Source organism: Nelumbo lutea, chromosome 3 (assembly GCF_056320005.1).
Source record: "Nelumbo lutea isolate HS-2025 chromosome 3, American lotus-T2T, whole genome shotgun sequence".
In the NCBI taxonomy this organism is placed as follows: Eukaryota; Viridiplantae; Streptophyta; class Magnoliopsida; order Proteales; family Nelumbonaceae; genus Nelumbo; species Nelumbo lutea.
This window is the reverse complement of record NC_142686.1, coordinates 13,706,787-13,731,494: the sequence shown is the minus strand read 5'-3', so window position 1 is coordinate 13,731,494 and position 24,708 is coordinate 13,706,787. Positions and strand designations below refer to the sequence as shown.

General features: G+C 35.9%; 1 protein-coding gene, 1 long non-coding RNA gene and 1 pseudogene across 2 annotated transcripts; 1 reads left to right on the top strand and 2 right to left on the bottom strand.

The window, feature by feature from the left end:
- The first annotated feature begins 1,450 nt into the window (after nt 1–1,450).
- LOC148863065 (uncharacterized) lies at nt 1,451–2,396 on the top strand. Its single transcript, XR_016110172.1, has 2 exons — nt 1,451–1,647; nt 1,881–2,396. It is a non-coding gene; the product is annotated as an uncharacterized LOC148863065 (long non-coding RNA).
- Nucleotides 2,397–2,991: 595 nt separating this feature from the next.
- On the bottom strand, nt 2,992–24,084 carry LOC148863063 (alpha-amylase 3, chloroplastic-like). The gene is made up of 13 exons (XM_088979168.1): nt 23,733–24,084; nt 23,512–23,642; nt 23,134–23,188; nt 22,921–23,043; nt 22,591–22,711; nt 21,642–21,988; nt 18,839–19,578; nt 17,451–17,640; nt 15,432–15,538; nt 7,855–8,104; nt 7,142–7,264; nt 5,872–6,039; nt 2,992–3,522 (listed from the first exon to the last, which is right to left on the bottom strand). Exons 1-13 carry the CDS (start codon nt 23,991–23,993, stop codon nt 3,364–3,366), a joined length of 2,775 nt encoding a protein of 924 aa, XP_088835294.1. The 5' UTR covers nt 23,994–24,084; the 3' UTR covers nt 2,992–3,363.
- LOC148863064 (U2 spliceosomal RNA) lies at nt 8,417–8,578 on the bottom strand (annotated as a pseudogene).
- Nucleotides 24,085–24,708: the final 624 nt, after the last annotated feature.

Below are 24,708 nucleotides of genomic sequence, written 5' to 3'. Positions count from 1 at the left end.
GCGCTATTGTGGGCTCGATCGATCTCTGGAAATGGTATATATTTCGTTTTTTTTTCCTGAACAGCAAAGGTTCATTCAAGTTAAGTCAATATAATACCAAGAAAATTAAGTAGTTTGAGTTATTTTCCTATTAATTGAATATGGGTTTCATTTTTCTTCTTTCCTATTGCAATTATGGGTTAATCAAATTGCCTCAGTTGCCAGTTTCAAAATCAGCTCATCAAAACCATCTGATTTAAAAACAAATCGGTTCTTAAAATAAAAACAAATAAAGCATGTTCTTGGTTATATAGGTGATTTTAATTTTTTATTTCAAAACTGAAACCAAAAATGTGCTTTTGAATTAGTTTCTAGTTTGAAGACACATTTTTTAAACAAAACTAATTTGTTTTTTGCTTTTTAAAACAGAACACACACAATTGAAAAATGTGTCTTTTTTATTTTTCTGCTGATGTGGCAATTTAAAAAAAAAAACAATGAAAACCAAAATATTGATGTTTGTAAAATACAGGCCAGAGAGACAAGTTGTGAATTTTTACTGTTTTCAAGCCAATGAGCAATAAACACCTTCCTGTGTTTATTCAATAAGAGTATGTTATTGAATCACACATGCTACATATATTGGCAAGCTCAAGATTTTTGTGGGAAGCCAGCAATGCTCACGGTCAAAGGTACAGATGCAAATCTCTCCTCGTTATTAAGACTCTTGATCCCCACAAATTTAATTCACACATGTTACATATTAAATGGTTTGCATTATCTGAGTTCATGCCAAAACATAAATACACTTTCCAGTAAATCTTTTAGGGTTTCTAGCATATAAGAGCAACTTTTTATCCTTAATATCAATAAACCATAATATTTTTATATAATAACAGAGAGATGACTTTTTTTGAGAAAATATCAAATAAGGATAGTGGGCACCGTTGCTCGTCTTCCTCTTAGAGACTCTGTATTCAGCGAATGAAACTTGAACGATGAGAGAAACCCAATAAAAAACAACTGTTAAGGAAATTTCTCGAGCTCGACCAACCAATTTTAGCCAACAAATTTGCTTTAATTTACTGTGGCTGGTCTCAGACCAGTTTTGAATCTTGAGCCTGGAGTCTTGACTCCTGAACTACATCAACGTGGTTATTGAGCCAGAACCAGATGGACATTTTTTCGGTGGAACAAACCAACTGGACTCGCTCAGTGAATAAATCTGTCAGAACCAGGTATTGCCATTTGCCACTCCCCTCTCCTGAACCTGGATGTTACCCTCTCTCATCCGCTATACTCAAACGCACTTGTGCTAGAGCCAGCAAGAGATAAGCTTGTCGAAGCTTGGAGTGGCTAATCATTCTCATCCGCTAAACTCAGATACACGAGAACATGTATCTTGCTGGCAGAGAGGGGAGATTGGAACCTAGCAGGCTTAGTTGCAAAAGGTCGCTTTCTTGGTTGGCATGCAAGAGTTTTTGGCAGTGGTGATGGACAAAGACTTGGGAGGGAGAAGAAGAGCAGAGGGAATCGACGGTGCTTTGTATCAGATGTTAAGGACAAGAGGAATGACAAGCAGTTCACATGGCCGGCTTGTGTTGATTTTCATCTTGCCTTCAAAGGACAAAGGCTACATCCTTATCTTCATTTTTAGTTCTCATTCCAGTATTGTCTGAATCGAATCTTCCGCCTTTCTTTAAATTTGTGTTGGGCTTGGGCTTTTTGTTTCTTCAACTGGGTCTCATCTTCTTTCTGTTTTTATGGGTTTCTTTCGTTTCCTCCCCTCAACTTTGGTTCTCGGTTCTTCGGGTGTTTGCTTTACGGAGTTTATTGTACTTTAGAAACCTGTCTATTGGTGTGCGGAGAAAACCCACTGATTGCAATTGTTTTTCTTCTAGAAAACAGAAGCATTTGCTCAACCATACTGCAAATGTAACTACCATTCGTCATAGTCAATTCTCTCCCGTTGGAGGAAAGAATGAAGAAAAGATATCGGTTGATAATGCTACGAGTTTAAAATCAGAGAATTCCCGGAATTTGAAATACGAAAGAGGTGGAAAAGATCGTGAAGGCTCCAAAAAGACCGTTCGCATGAACACAGAGGAGATGAGCAACAGTACCCAACGGACGAGATGACAGTCAGATTTTAAACTGGTCTGAGACGCTTTCTCGATGCCGGTGACCGACTATCAGCGACGCTTTCTTGATCGTTGGAGACGACAGTCGGAGGCGGCGGTGGCGGCTCTGATGAATCTAGATGAACAGTACTTTTTATTTTATTAAATATATTATTTTTATTGATATTACAACTCAAAAGTTGCCTTATCTGATATAACTCCAATCTTTTATTTCAATCTGTAAATCTATAAATCTCATGAAAGTGCAAAGGTGATATAACTCCAGTCTTTTATGAATTACAGTTTGGAATATTGCAAAAACCCAAAGGACCGGTTCAGTTTAAAAAATATGCCAACCGAACCGTGAGCACCCACTGTACTACAAACATGCATGCTTGTCTGAAACAATGGAAATGAAGAATTTATAATAATATATTTTTTTCTTTTTCCAAAAATGTAATTACCTCATTGAATGCACAAATTGGTAAGCAAGAACAGACTGCATGGGCTCTAAAGTCTATACATGTAAATTGTATAAGTAACAGAGTAATTTGGACTTGTAAATTACCTTACAGTGATTCAGTAGAGTAACAAAGTAATTTGGGCTTAAGTATTCAGTCACCCACTAGTCAGAACTTTTTTTGCTTTTTCACCTTTTGGGGAGTTTAAGCTCTCTGTGCCTCCTCGGAATGTATCCACGAATTTGTCAGAATAACCAGCGCTTAGTTTCCCAGAGTTGCCATATATATAGGCAAGAATTAGCGAGTATGACATAACTTGTAGAAAGCAAGCAGGGGCAAATATATATATAATTGCCCACTTGCCCATTAATTCTTCTTTTTGTTTCCAAACGAAGAAAATAACATTTCTAGTAGAAACTTACTCTCTTATATGGAAGAAAGATGGCACTAAGAATGCTTCCACAAATTTTACACTGTAAAGATAATGCAATCAATATTCTCATTTTACAGCTCTGAATCCTTGCAACTTCCACCTTATTTTACACTTTATAGGTATTTTTAGGAACCAAATTGGTCCTTTACATAAATCTGATTTACTTTAATCCCCTTATTAACTCAGTAATAATAGTTGTGGGATCTTGAGGTTGACACAGGCCACACACCCATATCACCATTAGGCATCCTCCTCTGATGTAGCTTCAGCTCGTTTTGTGGATAATATTAATGATATTCAAAGTGGAAGCATTCCATGGATCAAAACATACTGCATGGAATACAGAAAATGCCATAGTGTTATCACGAATTCACGATGCCTCCCAAACCTTGTAATCTCTCCCTTCAACAGCCAAAACCCATCTCCTGGAAGCACCGGGAGGCTCGTAATAGCCAGGTCCAATCTTCATAGCTACCTTTTCATCAATAATGGCTGCATATACTTCTCGCTCTGCTTTGGTTATTTGAACCTGAATCATTCATCAGACAAGAACAATAAACCATGATCTTCAAAGCAGGTAGACAACTAGACAGGACCTCAATTTCAGAAAATGGTATAATCCGCACCGAAATAGAAGGAACTGTTTTCCCTCCCTGTGCGGTAGCATCATATACATCCAGGGTGGGTCAATTTTTCATTTGGGTCCATAAATAATCACTTGGATCATATTCTACATGTTAGAGGCAAGGAGAACAACTCTGCCTGTCCATCCATCCCTAGGTGTATAATCATAAATATTACAAAAACTCACCATAGTGAACAACATCGACAATGAAAACAGGAAAAAATAAATGAAATTCCAAGATGATTATAAGATGCATGATGAAGAGAATCAAGATTTTTTTTTTGTTGAATACAGATCCTTGAGGAAATTGAATCATGTTCACAGTACAAGCAGATCCAGCTCGCAGCATGAAGTCTAGAAATGGCAGATAAAACTGTATTGGTTTGAGTTCGTTAGGCAAAAGCCAAATAGTGGTTTTTGAATTCTCAACATACTCGATTCTACTTGGTTGGTTCTTAAGGTGGATTCTATTAATATTGGCAATAAATGGAAAAGCACCAATTCCCAGATCTTATAGGTAATAAATGTTCACGTAGCCCCTTGAAGTTGAACTAAATTTTGCCAAGGAAAGTCAACACAGCAACAAAAGATGTAGTGCCTCCTTTCTTCTATTAGCAACATGGACTTGTATTCAAGGTTATATTTTAGTGCTTGCTTATGCGATGCACAAAATTGAAGATGGATCTCTATGACATTTCCAATTAAGTGGTGTCCATCTAAGTTCAATTCAAGTATTATTTTTTGGGGTTATGTCTAGTTTAGCCAATCACAATTTAAGTTGCACTTTAGTGAGAATGACCAATTTCCTATTGTCTAGATAAATTTGAAAAATAACTTTTTTTATTAATTTTTATTGGTTTATTATTATTCTTGTATTATTTCTAGGTAAGTTTATAAAAAAGCATCCACTTAAAACAATTCTATAAACCACCCTTGTGTTTTGACCCAAACAAAGGCCTCTCTTATAGTTTTGAGAAAAAAATGCAAATACCTCCTTTCCCTTGGCTTCTCATAATATAGACATTGAAGTCTTATCATTGTTAATGCATTATCATACATAATTTAAAGTTTCAACCTTACCCTTTACTAGTTTATTTTTCCAGATGACTTTCAAAGAATAATTCTCCTTATTCTTCTTGGGCAAAATAAGGTAAAAAGGCTGAAGTGAAGTAGAATTAATGCATTACATCAACATTTTTTATTTGGAATGCTAACGAAAAGAAGGCATTTGCATCTTTTTTTCAAAACAATAGGGGAGGTTTTGTTAAGGTCAAAAAACTGGGGAGCTTCATAGGATTGTTAGAAAACCCAAAGAGGTTTTTATAATTTTCCTTATTTTTAGTATAAATTGAATTTATTTAAGTATATTAATTTTTTATTAAATTTAAATTCCTTATGACATTTATATAAATTTTATTTTTAATGGAACTTAACTTGGTTTTAAATTAATAAAATTTAATTATAGAACTAATAATTGTTTGATCATTTTGTATTAGTTTTATATTAATTTTAAATTGATATTAGTTTTTTATTTATCTTATTCATTTTATTAATTAAATTATTTTTATTATATTAATAAAAATATTTTTACCAACAACAATAATTAATAATTAATTTTATTTTATTTAAGTAACTTACTAATTTATTTTTATTATTTTCAAATGGAATATAAATGGATTATAATTTTGAACGGAAGTAAATTATTTAGCGTAATAATATATCTTTGAATCTCAATTTCAGTATAATTAATCTTTATTAATAATTACAGTTTAATGCAAATATATATATATATATATATATAATGGAAAAGACTTAATGGAAAAGATGAGAGAGAGAGAGTTAATGATGTATTAATGATTGTTAAAAGTCTTAAAGGTGATTGGTCACTTGAATTATTTTGTTGAATTTTAAAATTATAAAATTCAAAAAAAACAGAAAAAAAATAAATGACTTTGAGAAGAAACCAGGAAGCAGGAAAGTGCCAGCTTGGCACATTGCCTTTTAGTATATATATATATATATATATATATATATATATATATATATATATATATATATATATATATATATATATATATATAGATGTATCATCTGAAGTTCTGAACAGGTCTGTCTTAACCAACAAACCCAGCATGCACAGCCCGCTTTTTATCTCCCCCCACTCCCAGGAAAAAGAAAATATGTTCACAAATAAAACTAAAATAATAATAATAATAATAATTTTGGAAAGTGAATGGGATCTAGGGTACATACGGCACTCCTGCAGGTAATCTTAGTACGGTGTCTTAGTGAGATAAGCGCTGAAATTTCTGACTGATAGTGAGAAAAAATGTGGTCATAGAAGACTGCTGGTGTTCCTGGGTGAGTCAGGATGTAGGCGTACCCTTGCATCTCCTTTCCACTTGGGAATCTCCAATGACCCTTCAGAATAAACAGAATGCCAAGTTAGCAAATCTTTTCAATATAAACTAGTGATAATGGTCTTCCATACCTTAATAGACATCCTTTGAGGAATCCCAAAAGTGAAATAAAAAAATAGTATATTCAGTTCTTAACAATAAAATAAACAGATTGGGCCATGTCAACACATCTAACTTCTGTTCAACAACTCCTGCATCCGGGTTCCTGCCTGCAGTTTAGGCCTCCATCTTACAAGGATTAAATAAACCAGTTGTCATGGGGCAGTTGTATACAGGGGTTGACCTCTGTTTTAGATGGAATAAAATTATCTGCCCTTAATGACATGCCATATATAGCCAATGCATTAATCATGACAATTTAATAGGAAAAATAGTAATACAGCAAAAACTTTCCCAACTAAAGAGAAAGTGGTTTTAATTTTTGACACTAAGATGATTGATAAAATCAACCTCAAATAGTCAAATAGTTACGGTAGTCCAAAACTTTTGTAGTTTTTAGACTATTACCTGTTTTCCAGGTGACAAACAATTGTAAACAGGAGCAACCTATGGATTAAACATGTTACGATATAGAAATGGAGAAAGAAAACTTGTTTCCTTAATTAATTTCCTTCAGTGGAACATTACATGTTTCTGAGAAGTTTAACCTGGAAACTAATAACTAAATAAGAAAGTTGTAGTCCATAAAATAAGCATCATCTTGTCAGGATATACAAATTTCATATCTAACCTCTTGGTTTTGAAATGTTTACACAGAAATGCTTATTTTTCTAAACCAAAGAGTACTCCTTGCAGGAATGAAACCAAGGGAGGCTGAGGGAGACCATGGCTCCTGCAATTATTTATTTATTTTGTAAAAAACCAATTTAGGCTTATGATATATAAGGTGGGTTCCATGAAGGCTCTATATTTTTCTATTAACTGGCATCCCCAAGGACAGTTTTCTGAGTTGGCATCTGGTCCATTGGTTCTTAAGTGCACTATAATAATGCTCCTATCCTGATAGGAAAGATGACATGAAACAGAAAATTTGGGAAATACTGTGAAATGATGGAAGGATGCATAAACTTGGGGGAATACAAAAGTATAGAAACAGTCCAAACCTGAGTAGAACCTGTATCATGATTCTCTATAAAGGTAACAGCACGTGATGGCCACCATCCAACAACCCCAGGCGGTTTTCCCTTTTGATCTGACAATCTCCAATACTCGCATCTTTCAAGAGCCTATTTTGAAGAATTTACATATCATAAGAATATCGTGATGCTTTTATTACAAAATAAAGAATATTATAGTCTCAATTTCCATCATATGAAAAGGCTATACACAGGCAAAATTAACATAAATAATCAATGATAAGCCGCCTTACCAGGTGTACTCCCATCATGCATAATTGGACACAGAGATCATTGAAGTATTACAATTGAAGGACAAAAGGGTAAGGAAACCCTTCCAGTTTAAAATCTGATGTTAGAAAAGTGAAGATAAAGGTGTTGGTAGAATAATTAGAACCTTTGCAAAGCTTTTTGGGAGCTCTTTGACAGCAGTTGTACATGGACATTTGAGCAGAAACAGTGCTTAGGCTACAGAAAGTGAAAGTGGAACTGGAATTGACTAATATACTTGGTCATGTTAGAACATAAAGAAAATCTTTGACATATTGTGGATGAATAATCTTAGGAATGGGGATGACTCAATTGCTATCTTATCAATTGTTATGGTGAACAAAGATTCAAGTAATCTACTAGTGAATTGTCCATAGCATAAGAGAGAAATTGCATAAACAATTCAGGAAGGCATCTAACTACAGTCTTACAGAATGAAGGATTCCTTTTGTAGTGACATCAAATGCCCCAGCAGTTCCATTAGTGGCATTAATCCAGTCAATAATCCTCTGCCTGTGTGCATCTTGATTGTGATCCATTTGACCATATGTATAACTGAGAGAATCCCAATATTCACCTACTGCAAAGTAGGGTTGAGTTGCTTCCAAGTAATCCTTGACATAACCACCCCAGAACCCACGTACAAAATCAAGTCTCCATCCATCATACCCAATTTCTTCCCTACATGCCATGTTTCAGCAGAAACCATATTATAATGCTTTCAAAAACCATTTATCATAGGACACAAAGGAGGAATGGACTTAAATAAGAACATCTTAACTGAACATCAAGTGTTCGACTTTAAATGTACAATGCAAATTATTTTTGAGAAAAGGAGGAATGGACTTTAAATGAAGAATGAAAATGAAAATTCTACATCAGGAAGAGCAAAAGAAAAGCAAAAGCATTGGAATTTGTTGCCTAAAATAGTATTTTTCTCTTCTTCTTTTGTTACAATTTCAATAATAGATGGGTATATGCATTGCACTGTTGTTTCGGATATTCGGATATTGCAAATATATGCAGCACAAACCAAGAATTTGTGCAACATAGTTCCAAAAAGTTAATTGAAGACCACCTCTAGGATAAGCAAACTTAGTAAATGATCAGAACAGATACTACACTTGATCTTATCCAAAAGGCCGAGAAAGGTATCGAATTTAGTAAATGACTACATCCATGTTTTGAGAACAATGTACAGTCAAGTCCAAGATCATCATGCTGATACTCAGCAAAGTGATGAGGATCTGTGTCATCGGAAAGACTTCTGTAGAATTCTGACTAGATCAAATTGAAACTATGTTTCTTTGATGTCCATGCAACTTACAACAACACTAATGCCTTTTTATCAGCAAGAAAAGATAAATTTTATTAATGAGAAGAAAATGAGTACAGAGTTATAAAAATCGCAAATTATCAATCATAAACAAGTACAGAGTTAAACAAATGCCTTTCTTTATTGTTCTTATATAAAAAATCTATCTTTTGTTTTTCTTTTTTAATTTTTTGTCTACTTTTTGGGGTCATTGCCTGGTGCAATGGTAAAATCTTGGGTTGATGAGATTGAGAGTAGGGTGCGTTTGAGTCCAAAAGCAGCCACTTCATGCAAGAATATGCCAAAGAGTATGTCTGTATCCAGTCCACCCCTCCTAAGACCCTGGATAGCTGGGACCAACATTGGGTAGTGGCCCTTTTTTGTCTATTAACCATGTAATAAGGTTCTTTTTTTATAACCATAGAGTTATAGGAGTAAAAGGGCCATTAACCATTAACCAACAACAGAGGCAGCTTTCTAGTGTCTCGGGAGGTATAGACTGGATAGGGACCTAACCTTTGGCATTTTTTTGCACAAAGTGGCTGCTCTTAGACTTAAACCCATGTTCTCAGTCTCATAAACATAATCTCAATATTTTTTCCAATGAACCTATCAATGGCTCCTACTCATAGAATTATAGGAGTCATAGTAACAAAATTTTCTAAACTATGCATATCTCATATATATATACAACATGTTGTATTTCCAAACACCTTTTCTACAACTTGTTGTCCCCATCCTATTATGCCTTTCTAGCCTCCATTTCCTCTCAATCCATCCCAAAGTCTATGTCAAAAGCCTTAGCCACACCAGATTGGACAGATGTTATGAGTACTGAAATAGAAGTCCTTCATAAAAACAATACCTGGGATATTGTTGATTTGCCAACTGGGAAGGAACCTGTTGGGTGCAAGTGGGTTTTCACTATCAAGTATCGTGCAGATGGGTCAATTGAGAGGTGTAAGGCTCAGCTTGTTGCCAAGGGATATACCCAGGTATATGGGATAGATTACACTAAGATCTTTTCTCCAATTGCTAAGATGACTTTGGTGAGAGTTCTTTTATCCTTAGTCATGAGCTATGATTGGCCTTTGTATCAATTTGATGTTAAGAATGCATTCCTGAATGGTGATCTCATAAGAGGTATATATGTCCTTTCCTCTTGGTATATATGGCAAGGAAATGCAGGGTAAGTTGTGTAGGAGAATTACATGGTGATGACTTGGTTGTGTAACTCTATGTTACCTCACATTAGTAAAAGTTTTTTTGGGGGCTAATACTACAAAGGAGATTTGGGATGGAGTGACTAAAACCTATTCCTAGAAACAAAATGTAGCTAGAGCCTATAAGTTAAGGAAATAGGTGATTAGTACAAAATAGGGAGTAGACCTCTTGCCACCTATTTCTCCATGCTGAAAATCCTTTGGTAGGAGATCGACCACTTAGAAATTGTGGTTTGGGAGAGTATGAAGGATGCAACAACCTATCAAGGGTTGGTAGAAAAGAATAGGGTTTTTGAGTTCTTGGTTGGGATGAACCTTGAATTCGACATTGCCAGGCAACATCTCCTTTCTAGAGAAAGTATGACTCTTTCTCAAGCTTATGCCTTTGTCTCTGGGGAGGAGAGCAAGAGGAATGTCATGTTGAGACAACCTGGGATTGATCAGCCAGCTATGGTTAGTACGGTTAAATCTAAATCAAATGGAGACAGGAGGAGTAGTGAGGCTAGAAGGAGGACAAGAAGGATTTGGTGTGTGACTATTGCGAGAAGACTAATCATACCAGAGACACCTGTTGAAAGCTTTACCCTCATCTCGTACCAGCTCGGATCAAGAACAAGAAGGGAAATGCAAATGTGGCAATTACAGGAGACTCTTCAGGACCCCTCTCCCAGGATGATCTAGAGTCCATTGCAGTAGCAACAATGAGGATTGAATTAGAAAAATATGGACAGCTTATGAGTAAGAAGGATTCAGCCAGTTTTAGTTCTTCAGATGGGCAGAACAATGCAGGAGCCAAACATACTACTTCCTTTGCTTATACAGGTAGTTCATATGCAGTTGCAAATCATGTATCCACCTCAAGTAAGGAGGGACCTCCTTGGATTATAGACTTAGGAGCATCTGAGCACATGACCAATATATCTACCTTCTTTAGTTCTTACCAGTTGTGCTTTGCTGGGAAAGGGAATAGTCTGCCTTACATGACCAATATATCTACCTTCTTTATCCTCTGCCTTACATGTCCCTAAACTCCACATTAATCTTCTTTCAGTAAGCTCTTTGACAAAAAATTTGAACTGCTCAATGACCTTTCTTTCGGGTAATTGTGTTTTGCAGGACCTAGAATCACAAATGACGGTTGGGAGTAGTCGTGAGGTGAATGGAGTCTACCTTCTGGATGAGATTATGACACACCCAAGTCATCATGTTAGTAACAGTAGTAGTAGTAGTGAATCTGAGTCAGTAGTTTATGCTTTGGCATAATCATTTTGGTCATCTTTCTTTCATTTCATTGAGGTTTTTGTTTCCAAAGTTGTTTGATTCTATTCAGTTGTCCAGTTTGGAATGTGAAAACTGTCAGTTAGGAAAGTGATGAAGGGTTTTTTGGCAGCACCCTGTTGTTCGGACTACTTCTAGGTGGCCGATGACTCGGAGGCCGAAGTGGAGGATTTTTGCTGGATAAGGACTTGGGTGCCGAGCTGACCAGGCTGAGTTGGGGGCCAAATCCGCCCTCATCAAAAAGCATTGTAGACACTCTTTTAAACCAAGTAATAAAAGAAGTTCCTTTGCTTTTGATATTGTTCATACTGGTGTATGGGGTCCTTACCACATTTCTTCCATGGGTGGTTACCGTTATTTTCTCTTGTTTGTGGATGATTGTACACGGTATTCTTGGATATATATGATGAAATCACGTGATGAAGTACCCATTTTGGTGTGGTAGTTCTACCAGATGGTTTTCACACAATTTGGAGTGAGGACTAAAGTCTTCAAATTAGATAATGCTAGAGAATACTTTGAGAAGGACTTGTCCTCATACTTTGCTACTATGGATGTTACATTTTTTTGAGTATTATTTCCTTTTCTTGAGTGGTTCTCATCGGGGGGAGTGTTTTGGGGAGGAGAACTCACAACCTATCCCTCTTCCGGTGTCATTTGTTCCTTCATCTGATCCACCTATTCCACCATCAGCAACTACAGTCCCATTGCCCGATCCACTATGGTCAGCCTCACATATCAACGCCACCAGAAGAGGGTTGACTCCATACATGCTCAGATAGAAGAACCTGCACCACTCTCCATCAGTCCATCTGAGATCCCAGGTTTGGTTGATACAGTTCCAGGTATTTCCCTTGAGCTTGAGCTTGTTATTTCCCCTGATAATGATGTTTATGTACCTAGCACTATTGTGGCAGCTGATCCCTTTGATCTTGATCTTCCCATTGCACTCCGCAAAGGGAAGAGAAAGTGCATAGCCCATTGCATTTCACACCACCTCTCCTACAATGCCTTATCACCCTCTTACCATGCTTTCCTTTCTTCCTTGGATTCTGTGTCTATACCTAGGAATGTCAATAAAGCTCTCTCCAAACTTGAGTGGAAACAAGTTGTGCAAGAAGAAATGGAAGCCTTGGTTAAAAATCAAACATGGGAAATAGTTGATCTTCCTACAGACAAAGAGACAGTCGGATGCAGATGGGTGTTCACTATGAAATAAAAGGTTGATGGCAGCATAGAGAGGTACAAGACAAGGTTGGTTGCAAAAGGGTATACACAGACTTATGGTATTGTTTACCTTGAGACTTTTTCACTAGTTGCTAAGATGATCTTAGTTCAGATTCTCTTGTCCCTAGCAGCTACCTATTCATGGCCTCTATTCTAGCTTGATGTTAAAAATGCTTTCCTTAATGGTGATTTGCAAGAGGAGGTATATATGGACATTCTAGTTGGTTTTTATGAGAATGTTGGTAAGGGAAAAGTTTGTTGGCTGGAGAAATCGCTATATGGCTTGAAATAGTCACCTAGGGCATGGTTTGACAAGTTCAGAGGAGCACTTATCTGTTTTGTGTACACACAGACTCAATCCAGCCATACTCTCTTTGTAAAAAGGAGAGCGACACTCTTGTCAGTATTGATTGTATATGTAGATAGTATAATTGTTACAGGAAATGATCTGAAGGAGATTGATGCACTCAAGAAGTCACTACATCAAGAGTTTGAGATCAAGGATCTAGGTGAACTGAAATACTTTATGGGGATTGAGGGTGCAAGATCCAAGTATGGGATTTTCATCTCTCAGAGGAAGAATGTGTTGGACTTACCACAGGAGACTGGGAAGCTAGGAACTAAACCAATTGATACTCCTATTGACCCAAATCATAGAATTAATGCTTTTGATGGTGAGTTGGTTAAGGATGTGGGAAGATATCAGAGGATGGTAGGCCGGCTACTATATTTATGTATGACACGTCCAGACATCTCCTATGTTGTTAGTGTTGTGAGTTGGTATATGCATGCTTCTTGGGTTCAGCATTGGGAAGCCATTAAGAGGATACTTGCATACCTGAAGAAGCATCCTGGTAAAGGGATTCTTTTCTTAGACCATGAAAATTTAAAGTTGGAGCCCTACACAGATGTAAATTGGGCAGGCTGCTTAGATGGCAGGAGATCTACATCAAGGGTATGCACCTTTGTGGGAGGAAACTTGGTCTCATGGAAGAGTAAAAAAATAGTCAGTTATGGCTAGATTAAGTGCAGAGGCTGAATATAGATCTATGGCTCATGATGTTTCAAAAGTACTTTGGGTGAGATCTCTACTAAGTGAGATTAGAATAAAAGCTAAGGAGACCATGATATTATATTATGACAACCAAGCTGCAAAAAATATTGCCCACAATCCAATTAGGCATGACAAGACTAAACACATTGAGGTTGATAGGCACTTCATAAGAGAAAGGGTGACAACTGGAGAAGTCTGCTTGCCTAATGTCTCCTCTGAACTACAATTGGCTGATGTCTTCACCAAAGGGGTTGCAAAGAATAAGCTTGAATACAATCTACGCAAGTTGGGAATGTGTGACATTTACTCCCAACTTGGGGGGGAGTGTTGAGATTTTAGACAAATTGTGTAGTCTATAGTGATAGTTTTTTATTATTTATTGTTTAGATAGGAAGTGAGGACCACAACACTCTTGTTGGGTCCTTTTTGAGCAGTTATTTTAATTGTTTTATGTGTTAGCCGCCTTATAAGAGCATATTTGTCTTTGTACTCTTTATTATTTCAGACTATAAATAATAGTGAAGAGGGCGGCCAGCATTATTGCTCTCTTTTCTCTCTCAAATCTTTTCTCTTCCTTTTCTCCTTTCTTCTCTTCTTCTTCAAGAAATATTCTTTTCTTTTGCAGATTTTTATTTCACCACCTTTCTACTATAACCGAGTTGCTATTAGCGTTGCTCAAAACCCAGTTCAGAATGATAGAACTAAGCACATTGAGGTAGATATACACTTTATACAGGAGAGAGTGGCTTCAAGAGAGGTGTGTCTACCTTTCATTGCATTAGAAGAGCAATTAGAAGATTTTCTAACTAAGGGAGTCCCAAAGGCAAAGCTTCAACATTATGTAAGCAAGCTGGGCATGATTGACATCTATGCTAAGCTTGAGGGGGAGTGTAGTGAGAATGGGCCGAATGGGTCCTAGTGTTATTTATTTCTTTTAAGTAGTGTTTAAAAGTTATTTTTCTTAGTTATGGGCTTTATGGGCCTTCTTTTATTTTCTTTAATTATCTCTTTAATGCTAGCTGCCCCATTAAGGGCATCCAAGTAATTGTAATCAGACTTAAAATTATTAATAAAAGTGATGAAAGGGGGCTAGAGAGAGAGAGGTTCGAATTCTTCTTTTCTCCCTTCCTTTCTTTTCTTCTTCCACAACCTATTGCTGAAAACCATGGTTTTAAAAAATGACTCGGAAATGGAACCATTCTGGCCACCGGTTTCTAGGTTGACGGTTCGACCATCCGGTTAGAACGGACGGCCAGTTCTGACAACAAAAATTAAAAAAATTAAAAAAATAAGTAAAAATAAAAATGGCCAAAACCGTTGAACGGGTAGACGGTTCAACCGCTTGGGTCAACAGGTTGTTGATCGATTCAACAGTTTTTGGCCAGGGATCGGATTTGGGGTAAAACGAAACCGGTTGCCTAGATGGTTCCCGAGACAAACGGTCTGACCGTCTAGGTCAATGGCGGTTTGAAAATCATGCTGAAAACTTCTTTTCTTCCTCTTTCTCTTTCTCTCTTTTCTTCTTCTTTCTCTTTCTCTCTTTTCTTCTTTTCTTGCATTATCTAATTGCTGTAGGTGTAATTTTCAACTTTCTTGATCCGATTAAAGATGAAATAAGTTTCTTAATTTTAGGACAAAAAAGCACTCCTTTTTTTCCTTATGATGTATTGCATACATGTAATCAAGTTTAAGTTACGACAAGATGTGATCCATAAATAGGTTAACTAGACAAAGAAATTTCTAACCCATGATCCAGCCCTTTAAATGTCAATAAATGGCCAAGTCTTGAAACCATTTTTTAATGAATTTGACCTATACAAGTCAAGAGAGAGGAAAAAAAAGATGAATCACATGATGTATTAAAGGAACCCCTAGGGGAACAAATATAAAGAAAGCTAGGATTTTTCAAACCTCAGCCAACAGAGCCACTCCTTCAAATCATTTCTCACAAATTCTTGTGAATGATCAATGTTTGGAGCAGCATGGAAGTTATCCCCACTACTCTTGTTTCCCCTGCCCTGTAGAACAAAAGGAAGAAAAATAAGAGATCCCAAAATGTAGATACAACAACATAGAAATGGAGGGCATGTAACAGGTGGAGTGCTAAAGCTTGGAGACTGAAATTCACAATATGAAACAAAATTTGAAGTGTTCCTTAAAGTCAAAAGGTTTGTAAACTAGGAAACAGATGCACGAAATTTGCTTCCCATTCAAAAGCATTTGAGTCAACCATAATATTCCAATAATTAACTTCTATCTAACTTTTTTTTTTATCAATAACACCAGCTTCATTAAATTAAAAGAAAAGAGGGATTATGGATACAAGAGGGTAGATAAAGTATCTTAGCTCCCCAATAACAGAATGCAAAGAGGAAACAAAGAGAAAAAATTAAAAACTAGCCCAAAAGACAGACTCCCTATTCACCCCTTGCTTGGCCAACCCATCCGCAAATGAGTTGGTACTCCTCTTCACCCAACTGTATTGGATCTCAATGTCCCTACACAGCCATAAGAACTGTTTCTTTTCATTGTTAAAGTTCCACAATCCACTGTCCTCTTTCTTCAACCAGCTAACCACCACCTTTGAATCACCTTCCAGGATCAAACGCTTCTATCTAACTATTTTCCATGACATCATTGACCATTCAAAAGTAGAATTATACTATTTGGCTATCTAAATTTTGCAATTTCTGAACTGTACCTGGTTCATGAGGTAATCTATTGAACTAAAAAATCCAAACTATAGAAATGCATACAACTTTAGTTAGAGAAGATATATAGAAATAAGGTGAAGATAAAAGCATCATAAAGAAAGAAGAGATTCCACTTTTAGAGAGTTTCTGATTCAAAATGCTCCTATTGGAGATGTAAGGTTTAAAATCTATGTCCATGAAGTACAACAGGTAAAATTGGAACTTTACTTTGAAAAGAAATAATAAAAAGGAAATCTGACAGGACTTCAAAAGGAAACATCAGAAGAAAGTTTCTTTTTTGCATGTTCCTTACTAACAATTATCACCAATAGAATTCAAGAATCTTGACGCTAGATTTGAGTCAGAATCAACTTCATTCAACTTGACCTTGTATTACATACAACTAATATAATATAATTATGCTAACAGAAACCAAAAAAAATTAATGTTATCAATCAAAATGCTTTGACACTTCTATTATATTCATACGCTTTATATGACATTCTTACCATGCTCATTAAGTTTAGCTAATCCAAACACCATATAATTTACGGAGAAGTACAAAAACACACGATGCAGAATTCTGAATTCCAGCCCCCCTCCCCCCTACTACATGGTCAGGATGCATTCCCCCTGTACTTTGGGGCTAGAGAATTCTGATCTGGGCTGATTGGTACTTCTCCCTATAATTTATCTTCTATGAGTTATCAATTTACTCCATAAACAATTATGTCTCCCAATACTTTAGCATGTTTATGTATATCTATGATGTTCAGATTGATGTTCATATGCAAATACATTGCGCTCTAAGGAGGACAAAAAATATACTATGCATTATAATAAAAGTTTTATGGTCCAATATCTCGAACTTTATATAAACCATTAAATTACAGTTTTTTACTTTTAAATAACTTATTTACAATCATATAAAACTTATAACTATTGTTATTAATATATTTTTTAGTATTTATTTGAGTTTTCTAGAATATTTATGTGTATCCTAGTTTTCCGTCCATATCCATGTGTATCCAAGCGCATCCCAATACGTCTGTTGAAATTACCTTTCCGATACCTTGCATTTACGATACATTAAACCTTGATGTAGACCATAAAACTTGTTATAATATCTATACTATTTAACTGCACACAAAATCTCCTTTAACATGAAATGAGTACAGGATAAAACATTTAGCCTAAATCTACTAATGATGAACAGTCATCCAGTTGCATTTCATACCTGGAAATGTGGATCATCTCCAACAATTGCACGATCATCCCAATTCAACTTACCACCAAAAATATTCCAAACACCGCTTTTATTCTGATAGTGAGCACAACGGTGATTTAAGACAACGTCACCAAGAACTTTGATGCCAACTTGATGGAAACACTTCACGACTAACTTTAGTTCCTCCGTACTTCCATATCTGGTATATACCATGATAAAGGTCAAGATGAAGGCCCTCTGTTCAAAATAATAATGGTATCTAATTATCAGATCATTATATATGATTATTCTGTTCCATGAAAAAAGAAAGAAATATATACCAGGCTCACTGAAGAGTAGAACTTCATCATGTCAGGCATTGGTCATTTCATTGAGGAATCCATGAATTCTTTGCAAGGACCATAAAAAATAAAATGCATACTGAAAGCTTAGGTTTTAGGAGAGACTATAGAAAAAGAGATAATAGAATTCAAGTAGAGGTTGTATCCAGTCTAAAACAAGTGAGCAACCAGTCTACAATGGGGCCCAATCAAAGAGAACTACAAGCAGAAAAAAGTTTCTTTGAACATTCTTACTTTCAACCATGATTGCATCAGGCCTTAACAGTGGGGTCCATATTCTTGGGACAAAACTATAAGAGAGTGATCAGTATTCTAGCTTTACAGTTTTGCTCCTAAGGTGTCTTTATCTACTGCTATCAAATATATAAAGAGACAAGTTCAGATGGGAAAACCACAAATAGCAAAGGTAGTAATTGGAAATTAGCATAGGTGTGGCATCCTGTGAAAAAAGAAGAAATATTCTAAGGTACCTGCAATGAACTTGATCTTTATGAGTAAAAAATTGTTTGTATACATTAAATTATTGGTCCAATATGAGCCAAAAATTGGTGTTTGATAAAATTCGGGATGACAAGCTTGAGAGCACAGGTTCAAGTCTGAAAGTGGCTACCTTGTGCAAAAAAAGTGCCAGAGGTTAGGTTCATATCCTGTCCCCCTACCAACTCCCCGGATAGCCAGGACCAACATTAGTTCAAAGACTTGACATGAAAACTTCCTAGCTAATTATTCAACCAGAGAATTATCCATTACAATAGCTGAAAGATCCAAAGTGAAATATAAAAAAAATCATAGTGAATGAAGTATTAATTTTTCATCTAAGAAGATGCTAACAGTTGGCATGTAGGGCTATAGTAATCATGTGCTGATTATAATGGAACAGATATTGATGGAGTTATGTTATAAATGTGATGATTACATACAAATACTAGTAAGTAATATCCTCTATGGCTTAGTTTAAGTTGAAACGTTTTTCCTTTTTTGGATCAATAAGTTGAAAAGAAGTTTGCATATAACTAAGGAAAGCAAAAGTTACTTTTTTGTGTTGTCTAGGAATACCTGGAATTGAGGTTGTATAAATCTTTTGGCATGTAACCCTCAGGTGAAACGGATTCTGTAGGCGGTGGTAACCATAGAATAGTGAAACCAAGTGAAGATAATTCACTGGCTCTCTCAGTTAACTCCATGTACCATCTACCAGATTTATGAGATTCCCAGTTAAATCCTTGGCAGAGTATTTCATATCCTGAGCCCGTTCCTGAGCATATCTTCAGAGGTAGTTTCAAGGTCTCAGCATCTGAAATAGCCTCCTCCAAAAATGTTGTAGTAGAGCTTCTGAAGATACTATAGGCTTCAGCAGCTAACTTCTCAATTTCCTCAAGTATGCTTTCTTGTACTTCCTTGTTTTTTGTTTTATGACTCTTTTCAGATGAGATATCACTTACCAGATTTCTTATTTCATTGATGATACCATCAGTATAACCACCCTGAGCAACAACCTTATCAGCATCTGCCATTTTTCCAGATATTCCTGAAGAACTTGATTCATCTCTTTCATTAATAACTACTTCAGAAACTTCACTTTTGGGAAGATATAAGATGTCTTGCTTCCCCTGACCTTCAGTTTGACTTTGACTGCTTTTCACAGGAGAGCTATTGGCTTTTGAAAGTGGAACATAGAAGTCACACCCCATATAATTCAGCCAAGTGTTCTCATTTAGTTTCAGCACAAAAAGCAATGCTTTAAATTCCCTATCTAAAGAGAATAGTCCCCAACATCCATGCCCATCCTCTTTTGGCTGCAAAAGGAGGTCCAATATTAAAAAAGAAAACAATCTTTAAGTATTTGCAATTAGAAGCCTAACAGAGTAGTCTAAATTGAAAAACTAAGCAAAGTAGAAAGGTGAACTCCTAGACATGAACTTTTGAAGTTTAGATAAATTTAAGTAAAAAAGAGAACTAGAAATAATTCATGAATAAAAGTGTACACATCCAGTCACCTATTTTGAAATATATCACCATGATATTTTTGTGCTCGTGAGAAGGAGCAATGACCACAATGAATACCATCCAAAAGATAGATTCAAATACCACCTCTAGTCAAGAAAGTTCAGATCTAATAGCAATTCTCCTTTGCAGAATATTATCTTCTCAGGAAAAGTAACACTTTATCAGTGAAAAAAAAAATCTCAAAATAACAGGTTCCAAGGAACATGACAAATGATCAATCAATAGGCCCATAGCATCAAAACTATGCACCCTTACTAGATAAGAAGTTTCAAAACTGCTTTCAAGACCCTCTACACGAGGTCCTCCTGCACCCTGTATGCCAGTCACCAAAGCATTTAAGTGTGTATAACTTATAAACATTCCATGGTCAAATAAAGGATCTGGAACACCACAATCTTCCTTTTATTCTCCCCATTCCATTGATCAAAGCATGTGGATCAATTTAGCCTCCAGTACTCCCAATCAGGTTAAAATATCACTTTCCCTAATGTAAGTTGATATCTAAGGCTGCATTTAGTTTGACAGAAAAGAATAGAGAAACAGAAAGTCAGGGAAAAGGCTGTGTCGAGAAATTTCACATTCCTTAAGAACGTTCCCTCAACTTTCTGTTTCTCTCCTACTTTCTATCAAACCAAGCATAGCTTAATAGTCAATCATCCGTTTTAACTATTAGAACAAAGAAAGAGGTACTCTATTATTGAAAGAATCTTTCTGTGCATGTCAAAAATGTAGCACACAAAACCATTAATTAGACCTCAAAATGCTACACGAATACTTTACTTATCCATACTGAAATCCATACATGCAGAATGACTTTAACCATCTGAATTAAGTATTAAAAGAAAAGACATATGCTAGATTAAAAATGTATTTGCAGTGAATTATTTGGAAATTAGAGACCCACAAACAGCATCAACCTCTGCGTGGGACCAACCCAGAGTGTGGCCTAACCTATGTTACTTACCTGTGACAAGAACAGGGATGGACAAAGGGTTGCACAATAACTAAAAAATTAAATGTCTGACATAAAATGGGACCCATTTTGGACCTAAAATTTTAATCTTGTGATTGATGACCATGTTGTCTGAATGGATGTTGGTAGGAGGCTAGGACCAATCAGAATCTGAGACAAGTATGATGTCTCAACTTGAGGAGCACGAGAAAATAGGATTCAGCAATGGGTGTATCCTAATTGGTGATTAGTCAGTTGAGGAATTGTAATGTTAATCGTAGGGTTAGGTGGTAGTACCAGTCTGAACTTCCCATCTCATAGAATTTTTTTTTAAATCAATAATAATAAAGGTTACAAAAAAAATCTTTTATGTTATATATAATGCCATAACTGATGGAACGAGGACAATTAAATGTAACATTGTAGGTTGATGTAAAGAACAGTAAACAATTAAAACAATTTATAATTATATTAGATATTATAACCTTACATTCATTTTCAAACTTAGCCGAAGAATATAATGTTTTAATTTCCATATACCATAAACTTGGTAAAGAGTCCCTTCAAGTTTCATGCTGGGGTCCATTTCTACATGTATGAACCTGCAACTTGTTAAGTCTATAAAACATAGGGTCATATATACACTATTGCCTCATCTTCCTCCCTATTAATGATCTACTTCACGAGAATCTTTTAAGTTGTGATTCAGTGCCAATCTACATGAACATGAGAACAGATAAAGCCATCAGGTTTACAACACATTCAACTTCCTTAGAATCAAAGTAACTGGTTTTAGTTATTGACAGTATAAGACTCAAACAAGTCTAGTGACCATCTACAGGCTGACAAAAATATTATTTAGTTCCAAAATATAGGTAAAAACATTTTTCATTTTTGTACCTGCAACAAAGTTCGCAAAGCCTTTTTCTTGAAAACTTGGGTTTGTGGTGGATGTGGAGCTACTGGAATTTCCCACTTTTTATCATCATCTCTGCACACACCCCAGTGGACAATAACATCTCCAGGCAGATCAGTGTCTAAATGAATAAGATTCTTATCTTTATCTGGGCATTTTCTAACAGAAACAGTCATGTAGTTTTGAACAGGAACTTCTTTAAAAATAGGATGTTCCTCATAGAATCCTTCAAGGCACTTATTTTGCTTCTTATCATCTGTTTCACCAGTATCTTCCTCATGTGTAGGTTTCTCTGGTTTCAGAAGAATGCTAGGTATTTGCCCCAGAGCTCCTGCAATTCATGAGATAGTAGTGGATTCTATCTTTTAGTCAACTTATCTAGAACCTTAAATAGCAGTTCAACAATGATATGGAATATACAAGAAGATGAGATTAATGTACTTCAGATAAATATATCTAATTACCTTATACCAAAAGAAACATTAGGCAGTAAAGGAAAAATTTGCCCATCCAAATCACTAAAGATTATTGTTGAACCTCCTCAATATTTTCCATTTTATGTAAACAGTATATTAAATATGATACTTTTTATTTAGTATATAATTGAACATCTTCAGCAATTTGTGTTACAATTTCACCCTAGAAGTATGTAGAACATTAAAGTCTATCATAATGAGCATATTCCCATATAATTTCCCACAACATCATGATTTATCTCATTTGTCCATTATGCAGATGGATCACGGTGATGAAAATTGATACAATTTTGTTGTTAAACATAAATTAGAAAGGAAATTTTCCTGTATGGTATGACACTAAAACAAGGATAAAATAAGCAAGCAACCTATTGATAAGGAGAAGTAAGAATGAACAAAAATTCTTGATCAACAACAAAAATGGAGGATAACACTGCATATTAGCAATACACACAACCTGGCCATATACCGAAGCTCTTTTTGGCACCTATTATGTTGGCATCTTCGTGAAGGTAGCTTATAAGGGGCACTTTGTAATCTCTTCCTCTGTGCTGACACCAAGCTCCAGATTCCTCATCCTATATTTAGAAACACCAAATAGAAAATTTCTAAAATATGTGTATACTAGCATGGCTAGTTTAAAACGCCCATTAGTATTTAAAAAAAAAGGATCACCAGAAAGAACTAAGCTATCATTCAAAAACAAGAATAAAAAAAAAATAAAAAAAGTAAAGGAAAAAAAAGAGAGTTGGTTTTTTGGAGACTGCAAAATGTGGGAAGTTTGGACCTTCAGAACAAAATTTATGGCTACAATTGAACTGTTACAGTTAAATTTGATTTTCGCTTCATGGAATGTTTCGCCTTCAGAAGTTGATGACGACTTCTTCAAGGGTGTCTCTATTGCATAATCCTGAAAAGGCAATAGTAATATGTACTTACGTAGAAAAGACATAGCCAAAGTTAATCCACCAGCATCATAATCCAGGAGTACCATAGATACCTTAATGGGAATGGAGCCAGGAGGTATCATTTCAGGTGGAGGTTGATCCCACTCGCTGAAAAAAAAAATACATAAAACATTTATAAATTCTAATCATTATAATTCAATAATGATTATAAATTCTAATCATTTCAGATGGCCTCCATTTATAAATTCTAATCATTATAATTCAATAAGAAATAAAAAAGAAGAAGATAAAAGCATAAACTCCAAAATAACAAGAGACCGAATTATAATATCTACATGTTCACTAGTTAACATGGCGGGATGGCCCCGTATTGATCATGCCAAATGCTCTCTGTAATTTGGGAACCAAGTAACCGAATAAGATTTCAAAGTGACATATTCGAAAAGCATTGACCATAAAGGATAGCAAACCTGCCGACGTCATCGATATAGTTTACACCCCAATGCAAGAGCCACTTCCCTGGAAGATCGCATCCTACTGTAAGCTGCCAATTCACTTCATCCTTTCCTGGATCCAACCTCACCGAGATCTTACCTTCCACCTGCCATTCATGGTACATCCACAAGTTCAGACGTGGAAGAGGATAAACTACTAGAGGATATATACGAGTATGAGATGATTCATAACATACCCTTTCAGTACGTTTCAACTGAAAAGTCTCCCTAAAAGAGACGTCCGCAGCTTCGGAAGCCTCCACCAGAGCTGCATCAGTGGAACTACTCCTAACCGTCCGAAACCTGTAAGGTTTGGAGTTGCAGAAGCACCTGCGGTGGTAGCACAGCTTCGGAGAGTAATTCACACGAGATGGTCTTAGTTTCTTCGATTCTAGGCGAAATATCGCCCTTTGTCTGCAACACTGGTGAAGCAGAGGCTCTAGTGTAACCGTCGACATTCTCGATCCAGCGCAAGCAGAGAGAGAGAGGCAGAAAGCTTGGAACTTTTGAACTTTTTGCAGCCGCAATGTCTTTTAAGCAGTAATTGTATACAACATATATTTATGTACTAATAATTTCCGTCCTGTTCTTGCAAAATTATTGCAAGAGAGTGGACAGGATTTTTTTATTTAAAAAAACCATGGTGGGGATATTTATTGAATAATTTGAAAATTAATTTCCGCTTTTGATCTACGTGGATTCAAAGTGTCAACGTTCTAAATATGGAAATCTAATAGCGTATGTTAAATCAACGGGATTTTAATCTGACGGAGCACATAAAGGAAAGCAATCACCAATCAGAACCATTGAATCCACGTACCAAACCAAGTTTCAGTGAACGCGATGGAAAATGCAAGCAATTATTGGATTGGAATCATTAGATAGCTCTATGGTCGGTCACCCAGGTTCATAGGACAGAGTCAAAAAGATTCCAATCCAATTATGTTACCAGATAGAATTAGATAAGTATTTATGCGTACACGTTGTGCAAGCCATCACCGTCACAATGAAAGAAGGAATCAATCAGGAACACGCCGATCCCGATAGGAAATGGATAGAGAAGAAAATTCAATAGGCTAACGGTTCCGTTAATGGATATCAATAGAGTAAGGTTGATTGAATGATGACATTTGCCATTACATTAGTCGATTAACAATGATTATCAACAAAACG

Bases quoted from the DNA above. Each gene is read 5' to 3' on its own strand.
- LOC148863063 (XM_088979168.1), bottom strand. From the start codon at position 23,993: ATGTCGACGGTTACACTAGAGCCTCTGCTTCACCAGTGTTGCAGACAA. The intron at 21,989-22,590 runs GTTGTGTGTATT...CATGAATTGCAG, and splicing joins GAGCTTCGGTATATGGCCAG to GAGCTCTGGGGCAAATACCT. The intron at 6,040-7,141 runs GTTTGGACTGTT...TTTATTCTGAAG, and splicing joins ATGATACAGGTTCTACTCAG to GGTCATTGGAGATTCCCAAG.